This window comes from Pelodiscus sinensis, chromosome 3 (assembly GCF_052426305.1).
Source record: "Pelodiscus sinensis isolate ZL-2025 chromosome 3, ASM5242630v1, whole genome shotgun sequence".
In the NCBI taxonomy this organism is placed as follows: Eukaryota; Metazoa; Chordata; order Testudines; family Trionychidae; genus Pelodiscus; species Pelodiscus sinensis.
In genome coordinates, this window is record NC_143054.1 from 114359978 (window position 1) to 114380022 (window position 20045).

Below are 20045 nucleotides of genomic sequence, written 5' to 3' on the forward strand. Positions count from 1 at the left end.
TGAACTACTGTTACATTGGCATAATGATGTTTCATATTTGCTTCTTAATTTCCCCTACGTGTCTCCTAGATAAAATTTGCTCATTGGTATTTAGGAAAACTTTTTCCCTTACCAATTCTTACAAACTCAGCTTGGGCTCTGTAGTTCAAGTTTAGTTTCTCTGGATTGAGCATAATCAGGAGTAAAAAATCTACTGATGGGATTTTGGTTAACTGTTCTACTGATGATGCACAAATAATAAGAATCTGAGTCACTCTCTGATTGCTCTGCTATATTAAAAAAAAGTAAAATTCACCAAAAAGATGCCTAGTTAACCCACAGTTAAGGTTGTTCACTAGTTTACTTTTGCCCTTCCAAAAGGTTGAGTTCAGTTACCTCAAGTCTATCTTCTGAAAATCAGGAAATAAAGTACATGCCAACACGACATTAACTCTAATCCTTTGGAGCTGGCAATAGCCACTGGTGGGTGATCTGCATATCCTGCAGTTGTATTAGTGAGTTAGCTCTAGCTTTAAGGAATATAAGGGGCATTGGTTGGAGCAGCTTAGCAGAGTGTTCACTGTGATTTGAAAAGATCTGAAGAAACTGCCTATGTGGGGTGGAGATATTGGAGGCAGCTACTTTGCTCTGATGTCTCCCCTTCATGTGCGTGAGTGAGTGAAAGAAAGAAGTGCAGGTGTAACTTGAGAGATCCCATATCATTCTGGTGCTCAGTTCTGTGGGTTTTGTCAATAATGGTGCACAAGTGTCTTTCTATGGAGTTTGTCAGCAGTCAGGGATATGAGAGTGGTCTGTGGATTTAATGGTAGGTAAGTGGAAAGTATTGTTAAATCCCATCCACTCTGTAAACTTGTGGGCACTATAAAAGGTATTAAAGGGTGGAAAATATGGTGGTGTCCCTGAGCTAGGCTAAGTGTTTAAGGATAGGCCAGGTGTAGGTAGTTCCTATTCATACACCTAACACTAGTTTTGCCTTAGCAAAGAACTCATGTTAGACTGTGTCCTACAGAGGTCATTTGCCTATTTCCTTTGTGTTCCTTTCTGCACTGAAAAAGCAGTGTGTTAATATGTGTGTTACAATGTTTGGGGGAATCACTGTGTTTCCTGGCTTTCAGAGGTTTGAATGTAGCTGAACTTGATGTTCTAGAATGACACAAGATACCCCTGTGTAATCTTGGCTCTACATTGTGTAGTCTTTTTGTGGGGTAATATCCTAGTTTTTTATCAAAAGAGTAATGTTATTTGTAGGAGACAGTGTTAACCAGACAGCTATAGTAATCACCTGGGTTCAAAGTTGAGGTGCAACTGTGAGTAGGTAATTATAAAGGATGCTAAGAGATTCTTGTCCCGTCATACCCCCTGCTGTTCATGTTCTTATGGTGCAATGGCAATTATGGTGCTTTTTGATTTTTGGAGGGCAGAGTTGCCAACAGATCTAAAAATGAAAAGATAGTTGTGGTCCATGTCACAGTGTCGAACTATGAGCTAGCCCTCCCCTCTGGTCCCATGAAAGCACTACCTCTTAGAAAGGGATTATCCATTTAAAAGTATCGGAGGGGTAGCCGTGTTTGTCTGTAACCTTAAAAATGTGTACAGAAAACAGTTACCTGTCAATTGTAGGATCTGTGTTAATGAAGCTAATTAAGTGGACTGGATGTGTCCCATTCATAGCTTTTGATGTGAAAATGAGAATGTCAAAGGCAGGGGAAATTGGCTATGTAGCTGAATCAGGCAAGGAGCTGTTCCGGCCCCTGCCAGTTAACCATTCGCATCCCTATAGTGTACGAGTGTTCTTAAGTTCAACAGCTGCAGCACATCTTCTTGAGCTCCACCCAGTTACTCTGATAATGGGTTCGCTGGGAGCTATTGCCTAGGTTTGCTACATATGAGCATTGCAATCTCATTGGCTCTTGAGTTTTAGCACATAGTGTTCTATGGATAGCTAAATTCTTCCTTTAACATATTTTCGGTTTTGCTTCCCCATATCAAGAAATTGTGAGTGGTAGCTATGGACTAATGAGATGAATGGTGAGCAACTGAGATCACATGGGGAACAACAAAGAGTCATAGTTTGAGTCCCAGCTGTGTGCAAAAAGGTTTTATAAGAATTTCTTGATTTTTGTAAAATTACATTTTGAGGCAGAGGTGCCCTAAGATTTGGTTTTTGCAAACTATAACTGAAAAATCTAGAACTGGTCAGTAATCAGAGTATAGATATAAAATGTCTTTTGAGAGAAATATTTCTGTTCTCAGTAACTAGAGAAACTGAGAGATCAGCTGAATCTATGTTAAGGAAAACAGGAAATATTAGTCACTGTTCTGGATTTCTGTCTGAGCATTACCATATTCTTGCAAAATAATACTTGGCTGTTTTGTAGCTACAAGGAAAAAAAAACTAAGGCAAATAGCCTCTTGAAATAAATCTCCAAAAAGGACTTTGTAAGTACTTTAATGTATTTATAGCAAACAATAATAAAGAACACAGTATCAAATAAAATCTTTCCTTTTTAAGATGACTCATAACTTGCAATGAATTTTTAAAATCTTAAGTGCATGTACAATAATTTTGTATGAAACCAAACCTTTGTATTTGTCTTCAGGGCTCTAAAGATTTTTTTGCCAAGCTATTTTCCTAGCAGAAATTCCATGTGGGTCAGAGGACACAAACAAACCTTGACCAACTTAGCATAGGCAAATCTCATTAACTGACTATCTAAATATATACAGGCAGTCCCCGACTTACGCGGATCCAACTTATGTCGGATCCGCAGTTACGAACGGGGCTGCCCCGGAGTACACGGGCGGAGGGACCGCGAGGTCCTGCCGCCCGTGTACTCCGGGCGAGAAAAGCTGCTCCGCGTCTCCCTGGTCTGCAGACCAGGAAGACACGGAGCAAAGCCGCTGCCCGAGCCCCCGCCCCCCCCCCGCGGCTTTGCAAAGCCTCGGGGAAGCCGGCAGCGGAGCAGCCCAGGCGCGCCTGGGTTGCCTCGCTGCCCGAGCCCCCCCGCAGCTTTGCAAAGCCGCGGGGGGGCTTGGGCAACGAGGCAGCCCAGGCGCGCCTGGGCTGCTCCGCTGCCGGCTTCACCAGGCTTTGCAAAGCCGCGGGGGGGGGGGTGTTCGGGCAGCAAGGCAGCCCAAGCGCGCCTGGGCTGCTCCGCTGCCAGCTTCCCTGAGGCTTTGCAAAGCGGCGGGGGGGGCTCGGGCAGCGAGGCAGCCCAAGCGTGCCTGGGCTGCTCCGCTGCCGGCTTCCCCAGGCTTTGCAAAGCCGCGGGGGGGCTCGGGCAGCGGGACAACCCAGGTGCGCCTGGGCTGTCCCGCTGCCGGCGTCCTCAGAGGCTTTGCTCCCCGTCAGGGAGACGGGGAGCAAAGCCGCGGAGGACCCAGGCGGCGGGACCGCGGTGCGTTTCAGTCCACCGCCCGCGTCTTCCTGGTCTGCTGGGGTGGGGGGGGCGCAGCTAGTACACCCCTCCCCCCCCCAGCAGACTAGGCTTTTCTCCGGACGCCTGTGGCAGAGCAGCTGGGGCGCTGCCGGTTGGTCCTGCAGCGCCGCTCTGGGCGCTACTGGACCAACCCAGCAGCACCCCAGCTGCTCTGGTCCTGATTCAGCCGCTGCTGGTCAGTTTCAGCAGCGACTGAATCAGGACACCTGGGGCAGAGCAGATGGGGTGCTGCTGGGTTGGTCCAGTAGTGCCGAGGAGCGGCGCTACTGGAGCAACCCAGCAGCACCCCAGCTGCTCTGCCCCAGGAGTCCTGATTTAGCCGCTGCTGAAACTGACCAGCACTGACTACAGGAAGCCCGAGGCAGAGTTGCTCTGCCCCGGGCTTCCTGGAATCAGCTTCTGATCAGTTTCAGCAGCAGCTGACTTGGGGACGCTTGGAGTTCTTAAGTTGATTCTGTATGTAAGTCAGAACTGGCGGTCAGTTTTAGCAGCGGCTGAATCTGGATGCCAGTTCCGACTTACATACAGATTCAACTTAAGAACAAACCTACAGTCCCTATCTTGTACGTAACCCGGGGACTGCGTGTGTGTGTGTGTGTGTGTGTGTGTGTGTGTGTGTGTGTGTGTGTGTGTACACACCATGAATATGCCTGAATAATATTGCTCGTAAAAAATGTAGATGACTGTTAATTGCACTAATCTTTGTTTGAGCTGTATTTATGTATTTACTGAAGATGGTTCAAAGGGGCTTAGAGTGCATTTGTACACTAAAAAGTAACTGTGAAAAAGGGTTTGTGAGGTTCCCATATATTTATTGCATCTGAATAAAGTTCAGATCAAATCAGAAGTAAAACAAAATGTTTTCTAATAACTATCCTGCTGCAACATCCTATGGAGATCAGAATGTCTGTCTTGTTTTCTTTTGGGCTTGTGTATCTTTGGCCTACATGGCGCTGTTGATATATACAGTCCCAGACTAAGAGCTTGTTTACGCTTAAAATGGTACAGTGACACTGCTGCATCCATCTCCTCAGCTGGTGATTGCTAGTTGGCAGAAAAATTCTTCCATTGACCTATAGCGCTGTCTACTCTGGGACTTAGGTTGGCTTAACTGTGCCACTCAGAGATACGGAGTTTTCACATCTCTGAGCAACGTAGTTATCCCAACCTAATTTTCTAGTGTACATCAGGCCTATGATTCTGTAGGTGGAATTTAATCAGTAATTATGTTAGTAATTCATGAGCCAAAACAGAGTTCAGGTAGCTCTGACTTAGCGAGATTGGCTTTGTGGGGCTAAGAGGAGTGAAGTGTAATAAACTTAACTCAGAGCACCTCTATTGTATTCAGAGGTTCTGTTTTGACATAGTCACCATTCCTACCCCAGCCACATTTGCTCCTTGCATTAAAAGGTCAGTCGCCTCCACCGACAATCATGGTATCTTCATCTTATCTGCTAAGACCTGCATAGAGTATAGAAACTAGTCAGTTTTAGATCAAAGCCAGAAAAGGAAGGAGTAAATCTAGATCCCTTTTCCTCACTTTTGAGACTGCACAACTGTGTTCCCACATATGTCTCTATTCTTGTCTCCTGATCAAACTGTAAGACTAACTGCTCCTTTGAATGACCTTCTCTTGCTCTTATCTCCAACCTCCTAATACACTGCCTGACACAGATGGAGAAATCATTCTATGTCCAGTCTGTCTTTTGTTTCTTCTCTTAGTCCTGCCTTATAAACCTCTAGCACTTTTCCCGCCCTCTCTATCTTTACCTCCCACTCTTCTGAATAACAGAAAATCATAATTATTAAGTTGAATTTTTTAAAACTTGCTCATCCAGCAATACCTTCTTTATTTTATCTGTTTTTACATTACTTCTTGTTCTCTTTACTTTTGTTTTTTCACTGTCTTGTTGAATTGAAAACTCTTTGGATTGGAAAATTATCCATTTATCTGTTTTTAGAATGCCTTCTGTTGTTGGTTAAATACAAGCAATTATAATAATAATACAGGCATTGCATGTTGACATCTATCTCAGAAGAATCTGTACTATTTGCAGTTGCTCCAAATAGTAAGAACTGCCACACTTAGTGTAAATCCCTGAGCTACTGACTCCAGAGACTAGTAGTGATAATTACATTGCACCAACAATGTGACAATGTTAATAAATCCTGGGATGTGATTTCCAGACAGTGCTTGTTTATATTATTTAATGTTAATCTAAATACAATTTTTTTAAAAAAATCACAAATACTAGGTGCCCTGACAGCTTTCCTCCTTTGGTGAATAAAGTATAATGGAGATGTTAGGGAGCTCACCAGTCAAAATGTAAACCTGCCTCTGAAAAACTACTTGACCAGTTCCAACTGATTTGTGTTGATACTGCCTGATCTTTTACATTATACTAGTGGAGTAAAGAGAAGCCAACTCTGGAAGAAAACAGAGGAGGTGGAGCATGCAGGAGAGGAAACAGCATCAGCCTTTCCTAGTTCTGCAGAACCCTTTACTCCCTCTCCAAGACCACAGAACTTTATGCTCTGTAGCTCTTAGGGATGTGCTGGAATTGGTGCCTCAATGATGGACAGTAGCAGCCGTGTCATTTCCTCTTTCCTCACCTTCTAGGGTTTGCCTGATGGAAGATGAGTCTGATGCTGTCAGCATTATCCTCCATGGTGCTGTACTTCACAATATGAGTTCTGGAAGTAGTGGGACTTTGCAGCAAAAAACCTCTGTATTAATGTCCTGGTCCTCCATTTAAGTCCTGGTCCATAGAGGTTTCTTCCAGATTTGAGGAAAATCTGTCAATTATTGAGTGTCTTTATCTGGAATACTGTGTGCAGTTCTGGTCTACAATGCTTAAGAAAGTTGTGGGGTTTTTTTGGGGGGAGGGTTGGGTTGGTTTTTTTAGGGTCTCCATACACAACACAGATACTATAACTATCCTATACAATTACATAAATATGCAAATAAAGAATGTTTGTATTTAAATAATAACTAATATATGTTGGACCTCTCTGGTCAAGCACCCTTGACTGGACCCAAACAAGGGAATTTGCCAGACTAAGAGAGGTCTTTTCTGGCCCCACTGCCCAGCTCTGCTTCTGGCCCTAGCTGCCACCCATTCTGTCTGCCAGCCCCCCAGGCTGGCCACTGCCACCTGCCCCACTTAGCGCTCCCAACCACTGGCCCAGTTGGGACTGTCATCCCCAGCCGGGCTGCTGTCCCCAGCCAGACTCCTGGCCCTGGCAATGCCACCACAACATGGCTGTTGAATTCCTGGCCCCAGTGGGGCTGCTGTTGCTCCTGCTGCAGCCGCCTCCTCCAGACGGACTCCTGGCCCGACGGGGGCTGATGCCCCCAGCACCACCACCCTAGGAGGGCTGCTAGCTGCAGGCCCTCCTGTGTCCTACTTCCAGCCACTGGGGCTCGCTTGCCCAGGAACATCTGTGGTCCTGTCGAACCATGGATGTTTCCAGACCAGAGAGTCCTGGGTTTTTAGAGGTTCAATCAGTAGTTAAAGTCCCAAAAGAGAAGAAACTCACTGCCATGAATAGTTGAGGCTATAGTTAAACTGTTCCTGTTAAGTAGGATTGTGTAGAACAGAAAACTGTAAGAAGCAAAAACTTGATTAGTTTACATTAAATCAGTGTTCACTTAACTAACCTGAAATGACATTTCTCTACACAAATGGAATGCATTCCCTTGATTCATTACAATGTGTGGTTAAGTGGGGCATGACTCTTAATTAGATACAGTAGCCTCATATCTAAAATGTCAGAAGAGTAAATTCCAGTGGCTTTCAAACTGTCGGATGTAGACCACCAGTGGTTCTTGTACCATGTGCCGGTTGTCCATAGACTGCTGGTTGAGTGCATGGTGGTTGACCCTTTGCATTGTTTTCAGCTGCTCCACTGAACTAAAAGAAATGTTTTCTTTTATTCCCAGCAAGCAGTAGCATTAATTGCCCCAGCGATGTTATTGAATCCCCAGTGGAAGGGAGGCAGTCTCTAATACAGTGGCTCCCAACCTTTTTGAGCATATGGACCCCTTTTCAATCTATTAAAATGTTACGGACTGCCCAAACAATATAGCTGTGCCTGTAGCCTGCATTTCCCTCAGCCCACTCTGCTTCCCGAGCTGTGTCCCTCAGCCCACTTGGGAAGCAGCATGGGCTGAGGGACTTGCTGGTTGCTGGCAGCCAGTACATCCCTCAGCTAAATGCAGGTTGAAAGATGTGCTGGCTGTGAGAAGCTCCTTACATTTATTTTAATATTTTAAACTTTCTGCAGGCCCCCTATATTACCACCGCGGACCACCAGCAGTGTGCCGACCATAGGTTGGGAGCCACTGCTCTAATACAATCTGGGACTTGCTATTAAGGTATGCCCTGTATTATGTAAAGGATTGAGTGCCCCAGGGTTGCATCAACAACAGTTCCATAAAATGTGGTTTGATAATATTGAGTATTTCTGGGTCTGATGCAGGGAGTGATGCTTCTGAATCAGATCATTTTGAAATTTAACTGAACCCAATTCTCTGTTCTTTCAGCGTCCCTTGGGGACAGAAAGCTATTGTGTTCTTAGTCCCAGAACTTGCAAAGTCTACAATGGTATCTGCTCCACTGTACATATTTCTTTGAGTCTGAGAGGTGCACAAGGAGCTTAAACATTCTGAGACTCTCTTCGTAACTATTCCTCAGTGGCAATTGAGGAGTTCCCTAAGGCAAATTGACACCAGCTATGAGGACTTAAAACTCACATTCTTAGAAGAATTTGAATAGAATCCTCCCCATACTACTCTGGAGGGAGGGTGCGCAAAGGTGACTTTAAACGTTCTTTGCACTCCTCCAGCCTCTGCTGGCTGTATTCTGTGCTTCTCTGTATGTGTAAGAGCTATGGGCATTTAGGCTGTTCTATCCACCACTAGCTGCCAGTATCTTCAAGAGCCTGATATAGCCGCTGAGGATTGCCCGGGTGCAATTCTCTGGTCATAGAAAGGGGAGTGTGGTGTAGGACAGTGATTCCTAAAGTATGGGTTGCGACTCAGTACTGGGTTGCAGGATGCGAGGCACTGGGTTGGCAACTACTGGGGAGCTCTCTGTGCAGGGGGAGTTCCCTGGCAGCTGTATGGGAACTGGAATGTATTGCAATATTTATGAAAACTCTAAAAAGATATAATTATTGGGCCGTGGGTATAAATTATTTTTCCCAACTGGGTCACCAGAAGAAAAAAGTTTGAGAACCACTGGTGTAGGAAAACCTTCCAGCATCATTATGCCACTGGACAATTATTCTTCATTGTGAAGTGTGGAGATCCTCCAACAGCCAATAGTGCTCTGCTTAGGTACAGCTCAAAGCAGCCTCAACACAGCCTAGAATCAGCAAACCTTTTTCCATGCATTGGGCTGGAACACAAGACCAAAATGCAGGAACATTTTACCTTGAGTCAAGCCACGGTCAAATGAATCTCAACATTGGTTTAAGGCAGCGATATTTTCGATTACATTTACTGTTGGCTGGTAAGAGAAGATGTTGAAAGAGTCCCACAGTTGCTCAGCAGTAATCAAGTGCTACTGAATTCCCAAGATTTTCCTTACCAAATATGTACTGAAAAGGAAAGAAATTAGGAGACTCTTTTAAATCTTTGTCCTTGAGGTTTAGGCCCAAACTTTTCCAGTATGGACTACAGAATTTCTCTTGAGAGTAATCTTCTAAGTCCCATAACTAAATTACCATTGAGTTCTGAAGCACCAGCTCTACAGACATTCGTTTTAGAAATAATATGAATTTTGATCACATTATTCTATCAAAAGGTAGGAAAAACAATGCCCTTTTCTAGATTAATCTAGGATGTAATTTCAGGAAGAATTAGCCTTTACCTTTTTACATCCTTTTCTGTTACTAGTAGAAAGCCAGAAAAAAAAATCTATTTTGCAGAGAAACTTGAGTGAGGCTGTAAGTTTGCTTCTGTTAGTAATCAACTAATGGCTCCAATTCTTTCCTAGGGAATCTGGTTTAAAAATTTATTTCTTCTAATTCAATTCCCTCAGAGCCAGAAGGTGGCATTCATACTGGCCAAATAAATCATTCAGACTCATTTAATCAAGGCTAGCCCCAAGCTCACTGGAGATTGCATAAAGAGATTTCTGGAGACAGTTTAATTTCTTTATTTTTCTGATTAAAGTAATCAGAAGACTTTTAATTAGTGTTTCATTTGAAATCACTCAGTGCATTTTATAAAACATAAAATCAGCACAGACAGCTTGAAAGTAGAGTTGCATGGAAATTCTACAAAAGCTAGACATATAAAAAATGCCTGCTTTTAGGTGTCATTATCCTGTCAGTGAGGGGGTACAACAGATCATTCCGAGAATGGTGCAAGAAATTATGCAATAGGATGGAATATTTGTCCCAAGGAAAGTTTTCTCTTAGCTTCAGCAGTCCATAAGCCTTAAAATATGAAGATTTATATACTTTTCAAATCTCTTGGATTGTGTGTGTGGTAGTGTGATGGTCCCCCTGTTCCACTCCTCTTGCCATTATAACCTGGACATTATTTTTAGCCCTATACATGTCCATTCTGGTTTTGATCCCTGCAAGGACTCTTGGCTTCAATGATATCTCATGGCAGTAAATTCCACTGTCTAATATTGCATTTAAAAGGATTCTTTTGTCAGTTTTACATTTGTTGTCTATTAGTTTTTTCCTTGTTTCTGTTTTGAGAGAAGGGATAAAGAGATACAAAATGTACCCCAGGTTTCTTTATGGTTTAATTTCACATCTGGATGTGGTCCTCAATCCACTGTGTAGAGATTGAGCATCTAAACTTCCTAAAAGTCAGAGGCATTTGGGGGTGAGCATTTACTTCAGCCAGCAGAAATTTGAAAATACCACCCTGATTTAATAGAACTCATTAACACTGATCCTCTGCATCGTGATGGAACACATCCATCTTTGTATGTGTATATATACCTGCCAAACTGAATTTTCACTTCATGCATCCAACAAGTGTGTTCTAGCCCACAAAAGATTATGCTCAAATAAATGTGTTCGTTTTTACGGTGCTACAGGATTTCCCATTGTTTTTGCTGAAACAAACTAACATGGCTACCCTACTGAAACATGTCCCTTCAGGTTTGCTTGAGGGGACATCTGGAGCATAATGTTTTATTTGATAAATTACGGTCTTGATTTAGTGTAGCCCCCCAATACAGTGTTAGTTTTAATTGACCAGCTTCACACAGTAAAGAATTGACTGTTTAGCATGTCTGCTGCTATAAGTATTGTTAGATATTTCAGCAGTGGATCAGCTGGCCCTGAAGAACTGAACTGTTTGGGGACAAATTGGATGTGTCTGAGTACATAATTAAAGTGATCAGTATCACAGGGTGACTGGCCCCTTTAACAGAAAGCAAGGTCTAGTGCACTTGTGACAATTAGTTACAGGTGGGCTTTAGGGAAGGTACCTGAACCTTGTAAAGGGAGAGACAGTAGATGGTAGACCTATGAGTGGAGGGAGGCAGAAGGGACTGCTTTGAGGAATGGTGAGACTCCTGAAGCCCTGGCCCAGGCAAGAGACTTAGGCTATCCTCTGACTGCAAAGGAGAAAGACTGCAGGCCTAGGAATGGATGTGCTCAGGATGAGCTGTGTGGAGAGACTCAGTAGAGCCTAGGAGGAATGGAAATTGTGCCAAGTGGGGAACCTTTGAGCCAGACAGACCCTCAGGGAAGAGGACTGTGACCAGTCAGAGGTGAGAACGGAAGAGACTGGGCTTTGGTTTGACTTTACTTTTGGTTTCTGTTATGATGATAAACCCCTTCCATGGAAACTGGTTTGTTATTGGCTGTGAGTCTCTGAATTATTCTTGAGAATGTATGAAGGGAAATTTGAGGCAGGGTATTTCACAGGGCAGGTAGGCCCCTTGATACTAATCTTGTACATAGCAGGCAGTGATGCAGAGTCAGGCATTTGCTTAGTGTGATTTGCTTATGTACAGCGCACAAATTCTATTCCTTAAAATGGGTACTAACAGATTGCGTACATGCAACTTCCCCTTGCAGAAACCTCAGGTCAGGCACTGATGCCCTTAGCCCAAAAGCAGCTGCATGAACTTTTTCTCTAGAATTCACATCAAATCAGTTGCTGAGCAAAACATTTTCTCTTCCTTCCCAATCACTGAATATTGCAGAGGTAGACCCTTCAGAACACCTCTGGGACCATGTGCCCTTCAAAGGTGACCATGGCTATCACTCCTCTTTTAGTATAGCTGCTCTGCAATATGAAGGAATCTCTGAGCTTTATTAGCCAGATAAACTAGGGTAGTGGTTCCCAACCATTGGTCCATGGACGGTGCCAGGCCATGGCATAATAACGGGCCACACCCATGCCTTGATGATTGGCTCAGCAAGAATGTCCTCGCTTAGCCAATGACTGTGCTATTAGCTCTTTAAATTGGACAGCGGTAACTGTGTCTAGTCACTTCCGTCAAATACAATGGCTAAAAGATGATCAAGCAAACTTCCATGAAATTTTTTTTAGAGAGTGCTTATACAAAAAAAGACACTGCTGTTCCGAAGAATAAATAGGAGAACGTTGTATACTCTGTGTACAATATAGAGGATATACAATGCCAAGAAAATGAGAAAAAACTAAAAAGAGCAACGTTCAATCGCAAGTACGACTCCCTGTATTTAAAATATGGTTTTATTGCATGCGGCGAGTCACAGGCTCCAAAAACAATGTGTGTGTTATGTGCCAAAATGTTGTCCAATGAAGCAATGAAACCTTCAAACCTTCAGCACTCAGAGTCTAAACATCCCGCTCTCAAAAAAAAAAGGGTTTTTTTTTTAACAAAAAAAAGAATTTGAAGGACAAAAACAATTATTTCGCAACACCACATGTGTGTCCTCTAATGTGGCTGCTTTGAAGGCATCATTTCTAGTAGCTCATCAAATTGCCAAAGCTAAAAAGCCGTTTACAATTGCCAAAGAGCTGATTCTTCTTGCTGCAAAAGGTATCTGTAGTGAGTTGTTTCGGGAAGTGTAAGCTTGCAAGGTAGGACAAGTCTCTGTTTCCGATAACACTGTTTCCAAGATGATCGATAAAATAGCTGAGGACATCGAGGAGCAGTTGCTGGATAGGATAAATGGATCTCCTTTTCCGTTCAGGTGGATGAATCAACCAATATTGAAAACAAGGCAATGGTGTGTGTGTGTGTGTGTGTGTGTGTGTGTGTGTGTGTGTGTGTGTGTGTGTTTTGAAGATGACATGCATGAAGATTTACTGTGTGTGTTTCTCCTACCTTAACAACACAACAGGGGCAGAAATTTTCAGAGTTTTGATCGGTTACATTTCAGCCAAGCTCAACTGGACTTACTGTGTTGGAGTTTGTACTGATGGCACTGCCATGATGACTGGAAGGCTTTCTGGTTTCACAACTAGCGTGCAAGAAGTGGTGCCTGAATGTGACTCTACCCACTGTGTCATTCATTGCAAAATTTTGGCAAGCCGAAAACTTTGTCGTGAACTTCTTGATGTTTTGCATGATGTGATCCGTATTGTTAATTATATCAAAACACATCCACTAAATTCATGTTTATTTGAATTCTTGTGCAAGGATATGGATGCCGAACACAAGCAGCTTCTCCTGCACACAGAAGTTCATTGGCTGTTGAGAGGGAAAGTCCTGACCAAAGTCTTTAAGTTAAGAGAACAGCCGCAGTGGTTTCTCGCAGATAAAAACTCACCATTAGCTGCACATTTTAATGACAAGATTTGGCTCGCTAAACGTTTGTGTTTGAGTAACAGATTCACTGCACTGAACAAACTCAGTCTCTCACTACAAGAGAGAATAGCATCCGTTTTTAAAATGGCAGATAAAATCACAGCCTTCAAAACAAAGCTGGAAAGCTGAGGGAAACACGTGGATGGAGGAATTTTTGACATGTTTCATACTTTTGTGGATTTTTCAGAAGCTGTTGGGCTTTCCAAGCTACTAAGTGAGCACCTGATGTCGCTCTTGGTTGCATTTGACTGGTATTTCCCAAATTCAAAAGATCCGAAAGTCAGGAAAGAATGGATCCATAAATCCTTGATCCATTTCTTCCTGCCAACAAGGAGTCATCCTTGCCACCGGTACAAGAGGATCAGTTGATTGAGCTGGCAAGTGACAGAGAACTTAAAAATTTGTTTAATGCATCCTCATCTCTGTCGTCTTTCTGGAGTAAAGTAAAGTGTGACTATTCAGAACTCAGCACTCTGAAGACCTTGCTGCCGTTTCCATCTACATGCCTTTGTGAAATGGGTTTTTCTGCAATGACTGCTACCAAGACCAAACATCGGAATAGGCTTCTGATTAGAATTCGTTTCTTTCAGATAACAATGCTATACAACCACATCATAAGCATCCAGGAATCCAGCCCTGCAATCAGCCACATATCCAACTCTACCCACATATCCATACCCTGCCAACTCTACCCACATATCTATACAAGCGAAGTCATTACTGGAGCCAACAACATGAGCTGCCAAATGAGAGGATCATTCAACTGCACATCCAGTAATTTGATCTATGCCTAGGGTGGCCAACCCATTCTGGGCAAAAAGCCAAGATATTAGTGGATCCTGCGTGAAGAGCTGAGGCAAAGTTGTCGAGATTAAAAAAAAAAAAAAGATCTGCCCCTTTAGGAAAATGCATTTAGAGGCTTTTTGGCCACATCAGGCTCCCACCGACAGATGCTATCTTTAATTCTCCATCTTAAATGGCCATACTGAATGGCTCCCCTGCCCAGGTCAGCACAGGGAGCCGGGAGAAGAGGACCATTTTTGGCAGCGCGGGGGCAGCTTTACGAGCCACAGGAAGGCTTCATGAGCCACACTCTTGGGGGGGGGGGGGGAGAAGAGCCATGGGTTGGCCACAGCTGATCTATGCCATCAAATGCCAGGAATGCCCCACTGCTATATATATTGGACAAACTGGACTATCCCTACGGAAAAGAAGAAATGGACACAAATCAGATATACGTAAAGGGAACATGCAGAAACCTGTTGGAAAGCACTTCAGTCTACCCTAATCACTCTTTAAAAGATCTCCAGGTGGCTGTCTTGTCACAAACCAGTTCTACTAGTCAAATACATGGAAAGGTGTTGGAATTACAATTCATCCACAAGTTCAGTTCTCAGGCTGATGGCCTTCTCAATCAAGATAAGGGATGAATGGGACATTATCAACCTAACATTCAATGAAGGTGCCAACAACTCTTTGTGTAGATGTGACGGGGTGAAGCAACCCTGTCATCAGCTGCAGCCCAGGGTGCCGGCCGCGGGCGGGGAAGCTGCGGGGTTGGCCGCGGCGACGCGAGCGGGGATCGGAGCAACTGGACAGCCGGAGGGGGGGAGTGGCGGCAGTCAGCAATGCACGCCGGTGACGTTGGCTGACATCACCAGCACGACAGGGGCAAGGCGGGCGGGGCACCTGGAAGCAGAGGGGGAAGGGTGACGTGTAGGGGATAAAGACACGGCCGGAGGGGACGAAGGGGGAGGAGACGCCGAGTAGAGAAAGGAGGTAACGGAGTCACTGGGTGGGGGGGAAAGGAAGAGAAGCGCTGGAGATCTCCCCCCTCGTCCCCATCTGGGGTTGAGAACAGTGACTACTGTTGGCAGGGTTGGTTAGGCCCAGGGAGGGTCGCAGAGCCCATGAGCAGGCGAGTTTAGGGGCGAGCCCCCACCTGCTTCCATCAGGAGCTGAGCTCCTGGTGTTAGGGCCCTGGACTGGGGTCCGGGATTGAGGGAAGGCCCGGACGCCCACCCCGCCAGCAGGGAACCGTGGCCGTGCAAAAAGTGGCGCCAGAGCACTATGCTTAAAGGCACGTGGGACAAACAGAGGCCCTTGAGACAGTAGATTCTTGCATTAGTACCCTTCCTATCTATTGTTATCCTTTGATCCTTATCTGCTTCCTTTTAACTATCCAATCTTCAGATGCTTATAGATTGCCAGTTCTGCCTACTTGTTTTTCCCTTTGATATTTTCATATCCTCTTCTCCTTGTTTCCCGCCCCCTCCTTTTTTTCCCTTTCCTCCTCTTCCTTCTCCCCTATTTATTTTGGGTCTACACATCCTAAACTCAAAACTCTAGTCATGTGAAGAAGTGGGCTGTGACCACGAAAACTCATGATACCATCTACATGTTTTGTTAGTCTATAAAGTGCTACCAGACCATTTGTTGTTTTTTAGTTTATCCTGTGCAGACTAACTCAGCTACCCCCTGAAGCTTCTGAAACTGTATGGGTTCAGTTTACATAGGTGCATGTTTACAAACAGATTTTACATGTGAATGCTGAAATGTAAAAGCAGGGTGAAAGTACAAGGCTAGAGGCAACCAGAGAGAACACAGCTCATGGAGCTGGTACAAAAAAGTGGCATAAGATTCATCCTGGTGTTTCTCCACTTCTGAGCAGCAGTGAGCCAAGCCAGTCTCTGGCTTTTTGTTGTTGTTGTTGTTAAATGCTTTGATAATGGTTTTGATGACTGTTAACATTTTTATTTCTGTGAAAATTTTGCACAATTTAAAAAAAATTAAGCATGTCCATTTGAAACCTTTGTGAAACTTTGTGAAATTGATTTTGTTTGCAGTTAAAAATATTATCAATTAGTTCCTTCAACATTCGAAGAGTCACTGGTATCTTCTAGGAATGTTTGAAACTGATTCTCTTTAGCGAATGTTTTCTTTTCCATAATTTCTATTACTAAGGACATTTGTATGAACACAAGAGCTTTGTTTGTGAACAAATGGCCTGTGTATGATCCTGGAGCCTTAGTCTCCTTTGAGGTTGTCAGTATAATTGTTGAGATTGTTCCCTCACAAGAAGGTTCATGTGGGAGTACTGACAGCAGGATCCAGATTCCAGTAGTTAGGGATCTCTTCCCACACCATCAGGTCAGAGTCAACACATAACAAATGCAAGTCTTTTTTTTATTATTTAACTTTTACATCATTTTAGAATATACACAGAGCCTAAGAAAAGTCAGTTTTGGTTCATAGCTTTCTTTGGGGGAAAATGGTGTAACAGATGAGACTTTTGGCTTGTGACTTTTTCGTTTCCTTCCTGCACTTGTGTATATTTTATGTAAATAAGCAATAGCCATCTCTACATACAGAACAGGTATTTGGTTTGGGATCATTCTGTGTTGATGTTGACTGGTCCTAAGGATACAGTCTCTATGTAAAAACAGAATGAAATAAAGGGTTGTTAGGTAAGTGACTTACTAAATGCAAGGAGAGGAGGTCTTGGAATTCCCCTGAACTGTCTTCCGCCAATCAGAGTGTGAGCAGAGCTTTACAGTAAAAAATACATTGATGTGGACATTTTGAAATGTATGTGGTGGTGTTCTGCATTTACTGACATTATACCCTTCTGCAATGATGCCCACAAAGGAAATAATACAAGGGCGCTGCAGCTTCTCTGGCCCTGCAACTTATGTGGCTTAGATGTCTGGCAGGCTCCAGGGTTGATAGGATTTCTCATATTTGCTAAAGTCCTCTCGTTCCGGTTTGATATTGCTGACAAAATCATCAAACATACTCATGTTCAGATGCCAGACTCTATGGATAGTTCTTTACAATGCTGATGTGTTACCAGATCTCCGTGATCTGCCATTTCAGTTTAGTCTCTCTCTGGTATGTGTATAATTATAGAAAAATCCAGCAGTTGTCACACGCCCTTTTTTTTAGTTCCAATACCATTTAACTTTTTTTGCTCTCAAACTGAATTTCTGAGAGTCCATGCCAACTCCAACCAAGACCATTACTGGAAGCATGCTGATTATCCCCCAGATTTCCTCCCCCTATTGAATTCTGCCCTTCTTTAAAGTAATCCTCATGTGTCGCTGTGGGCCTAGCTGACAAGTAGTGTTGATAGCCAAGATGGGTTTACAATAGGACTGGGAGTTCATCCTGGGAGAACATCACCATTGCACCTTACTGTTTGCAGGCTTTTAAGGGCCCCACACGACCTGAGTTTGGCTTTTACCATAAGTTCTTGCTGCATGAAGAGATCTAGATTGGTATAGTGAGAAAAGCTGCTCAGGACAGTCAGACCCTCCCAAACCATCATTTGCATTGTTGGTGCAAAGCAGCAGTCCTGTGGAAGCAAAAACAGTGACTGAATGCTGTTAGTTCCATGGCCATCATGCATCAAATCTGTCATTTTTCTCTTCTTATCTAGGTTTTTTAAATTAGGGGGCCAAATTCTATGTTACATAGATGTAAATGTGAAGTAACTCTCTGGTGTACATCCACAGCAAGTGGAATTGCTTTGAATTTTCATCTGCGAGCCTGAGAGCAGAATTTGGCACCAGCTGTGAAGAATGATCTTAACACAAGTTGAAGACTTCCTCTCCCGACTGACATTGCAGTTCCAGAGGCGCACTAAAGAAGCGTGCTCTGAATTAGCTTTATTCTTTCCCCAGTTGGACTCCTGTGACCTTTCCTTTGCCTTTTTCTGAGGTTCAGTGAAGCATGCTTGAGGTGTCTCTATTATTTATGTGACTTCGGTCTCCACACAGTGCTTTAGTCACCGTAACCATTTACAAGATGAGCAGGCATTGGCTCTTTGCCTCTCCCAAGCTGTGAAAGATCTGAAGTGCTATCTTAGGTCAGCTCATTCTCTCCCAGGGAAAAGTCCTTGAAAGAGATTCTGGGGGAGGAAATCTCTGCAGAGATCATTTTGTAGCACTTCCTCTTCCCATGTCACATTATTTAATTGCACAGGAGATGGACAGGCAAGGTGTATCTCCCTGCAGTTGAGATCAGAAACTAGCAGATCCAAAGCCTGTGCCTTTACACTGGAGTTCTCTGCATCCAGCTCTATGGTGGTTGTTAACACTTGGACCCTGAGCTGTCCTTTCTGCTTACCCTCTTTGGAGGCAGCGAAGTAAGAATATCTCTCTTCCTTGGGACAGCCTTCCCACAATGTTCCCTGTGGCTTGGAGGACTGGACTGTGCACTACAGGCAACTGAGGCTGTGACCTTCAGTGCAAGAGAAGTGCAACCTGCACACAGGTGGTCCCTTTCCATGTGTGAATAATCTGGGGCTCAGTGCAGTTTGCTTGATTCGTGCCTCTTCAGAATGCCGCATTGCTGGCTCCCTATAAGGGCCTCAGGAATTTTGCACTCTGGTTACTGGCAGGCGTCCAAATGCAACACAGTATATCTATATCTGCCAGCACGCTGGCCTGTTATCTCCCCACCTTCCTCCATACAAGCTAAACAGGGATGAGGAAATACCAGTCACTTACAGTGCATTTCAGCTCCTTCATTAGTGCCCTTGAACAGAATTTCTACCTCTCTTGACCTGCGCACTGGCTGGCCATGTTGCTGTGGTGCCAGCTCGTGATTTTATCATGGGTCTTGACTTCCTGGGTGTCTCGCTAAATCCTCAGCTCCTGGAGTCAGGTGACTGCATAATGTCAGGTTTTTTTTGTTGGCTTGTTTATTTTTAAACAAAAATGTTTAGCCCTTGTGGTTGTGAAGAAAACATGAAACCAAGACCTGAGGACACCCAGAAGGCTCAGCATCCAGAAAACAAAGGAAAAAAATTCAATTTATTATTTAAAAAAAAACGCCTGCTTTTAAGCCAATCTTGAGATTTTGGGGGCTGACAAGTGAATTTTGAAGGCTTAGGGTTGGCAGTACTGCATGTTGGGTTGTGAATTGCCAGGCCTGGTTGGCATGCCCCTCAAAGCGATGTGTTCGCATGGTTTAGATCACTTTTAACAATCCCTGCTGATGCTCAGACTGTAGCTTTTGCCATGTTAGAATTAAATTCTTCCCATTGAAGTATTTTGGCCCAGCCTTTGTGTGTGTGTGTGTGTGTTTGTTTTGATCATCTCCTGCAGAGCTATTTCCAGTGCTTAGTTTGTAATGAAAAATGTGCTTGAGCCCCAGCACTTTTTTTTTAACATTCACAGCTGATATAGCAAGTGCCGGGGTGCTGGGGCTCAGCCCAGGCCAGCCCTAGCACTAACACAGTGCTTGCTGTTTCTCCTGATGTGTTGCCATTCACAGGTGTGCATTTATTGATGAGTGGAACAGCATGGACCAGTGGTCCCCCTAATCTTGCTAGCAAGAGCCTTAGGACAGTGCCATCTCAAGAGGAAAATGAACACTTCTCACTTTGAACCTCTCTCCATGACTTGGGCACTGCTTGCTTAATGGACTCTATTTGCTTTTCTCTTCTCACAAGGTGAGTCTCCTTCATTCCCAAGGAGAATGCAGAAAGCAGAAGTCACGTATACTTCAAAAGGCCCATCCCAGGAATAGCTGCCGTTAAGCAATCAATCTACTATATATTTAATAGTTTGTCTGTCTGTGTCTGTTCAAGAACTCATCCTAAACAGTGAGAACCAGGACTACCAAATATGGCAGCTTCCTCTTACCATAACTTAAAGCAAGGTAAGGGATGGTTGTGCCAAGAAAACGGGCTGTGCCTGGAATGGGATTGCTTCTCATAAAACCATACAGAAAAGAGACAGAATCACCAGGCAGGTGAAAGGGGCTGGTTGGAGGCACCACCTGGCACTGCCCCATACCTGAGCCTCCTACCCCCCAG

General features: G+C 44.0%; 1 protein-coding gene across 1 annotated transcript; it reads left to right on the forward strand.

Moving 5' to 3' along the window:
• Positions 1-12700: 12700 nt before the first annotated feature.
• Positions 12701-13351, forward strand: LOC149524716 (SCAN domain-containing protein 3-like). Its single transcript, XM_089777163.1, has one exon. The coding sequence runs from the start codon at positions 12701-12703 to the stop codon at positions 13349-13351; it is 651 nt and encodes a 216-aa protein (XP_089633289.1).
• The last annotated feature ends 6694 nt before the right edge of the window (positions 13352-20045 follow it).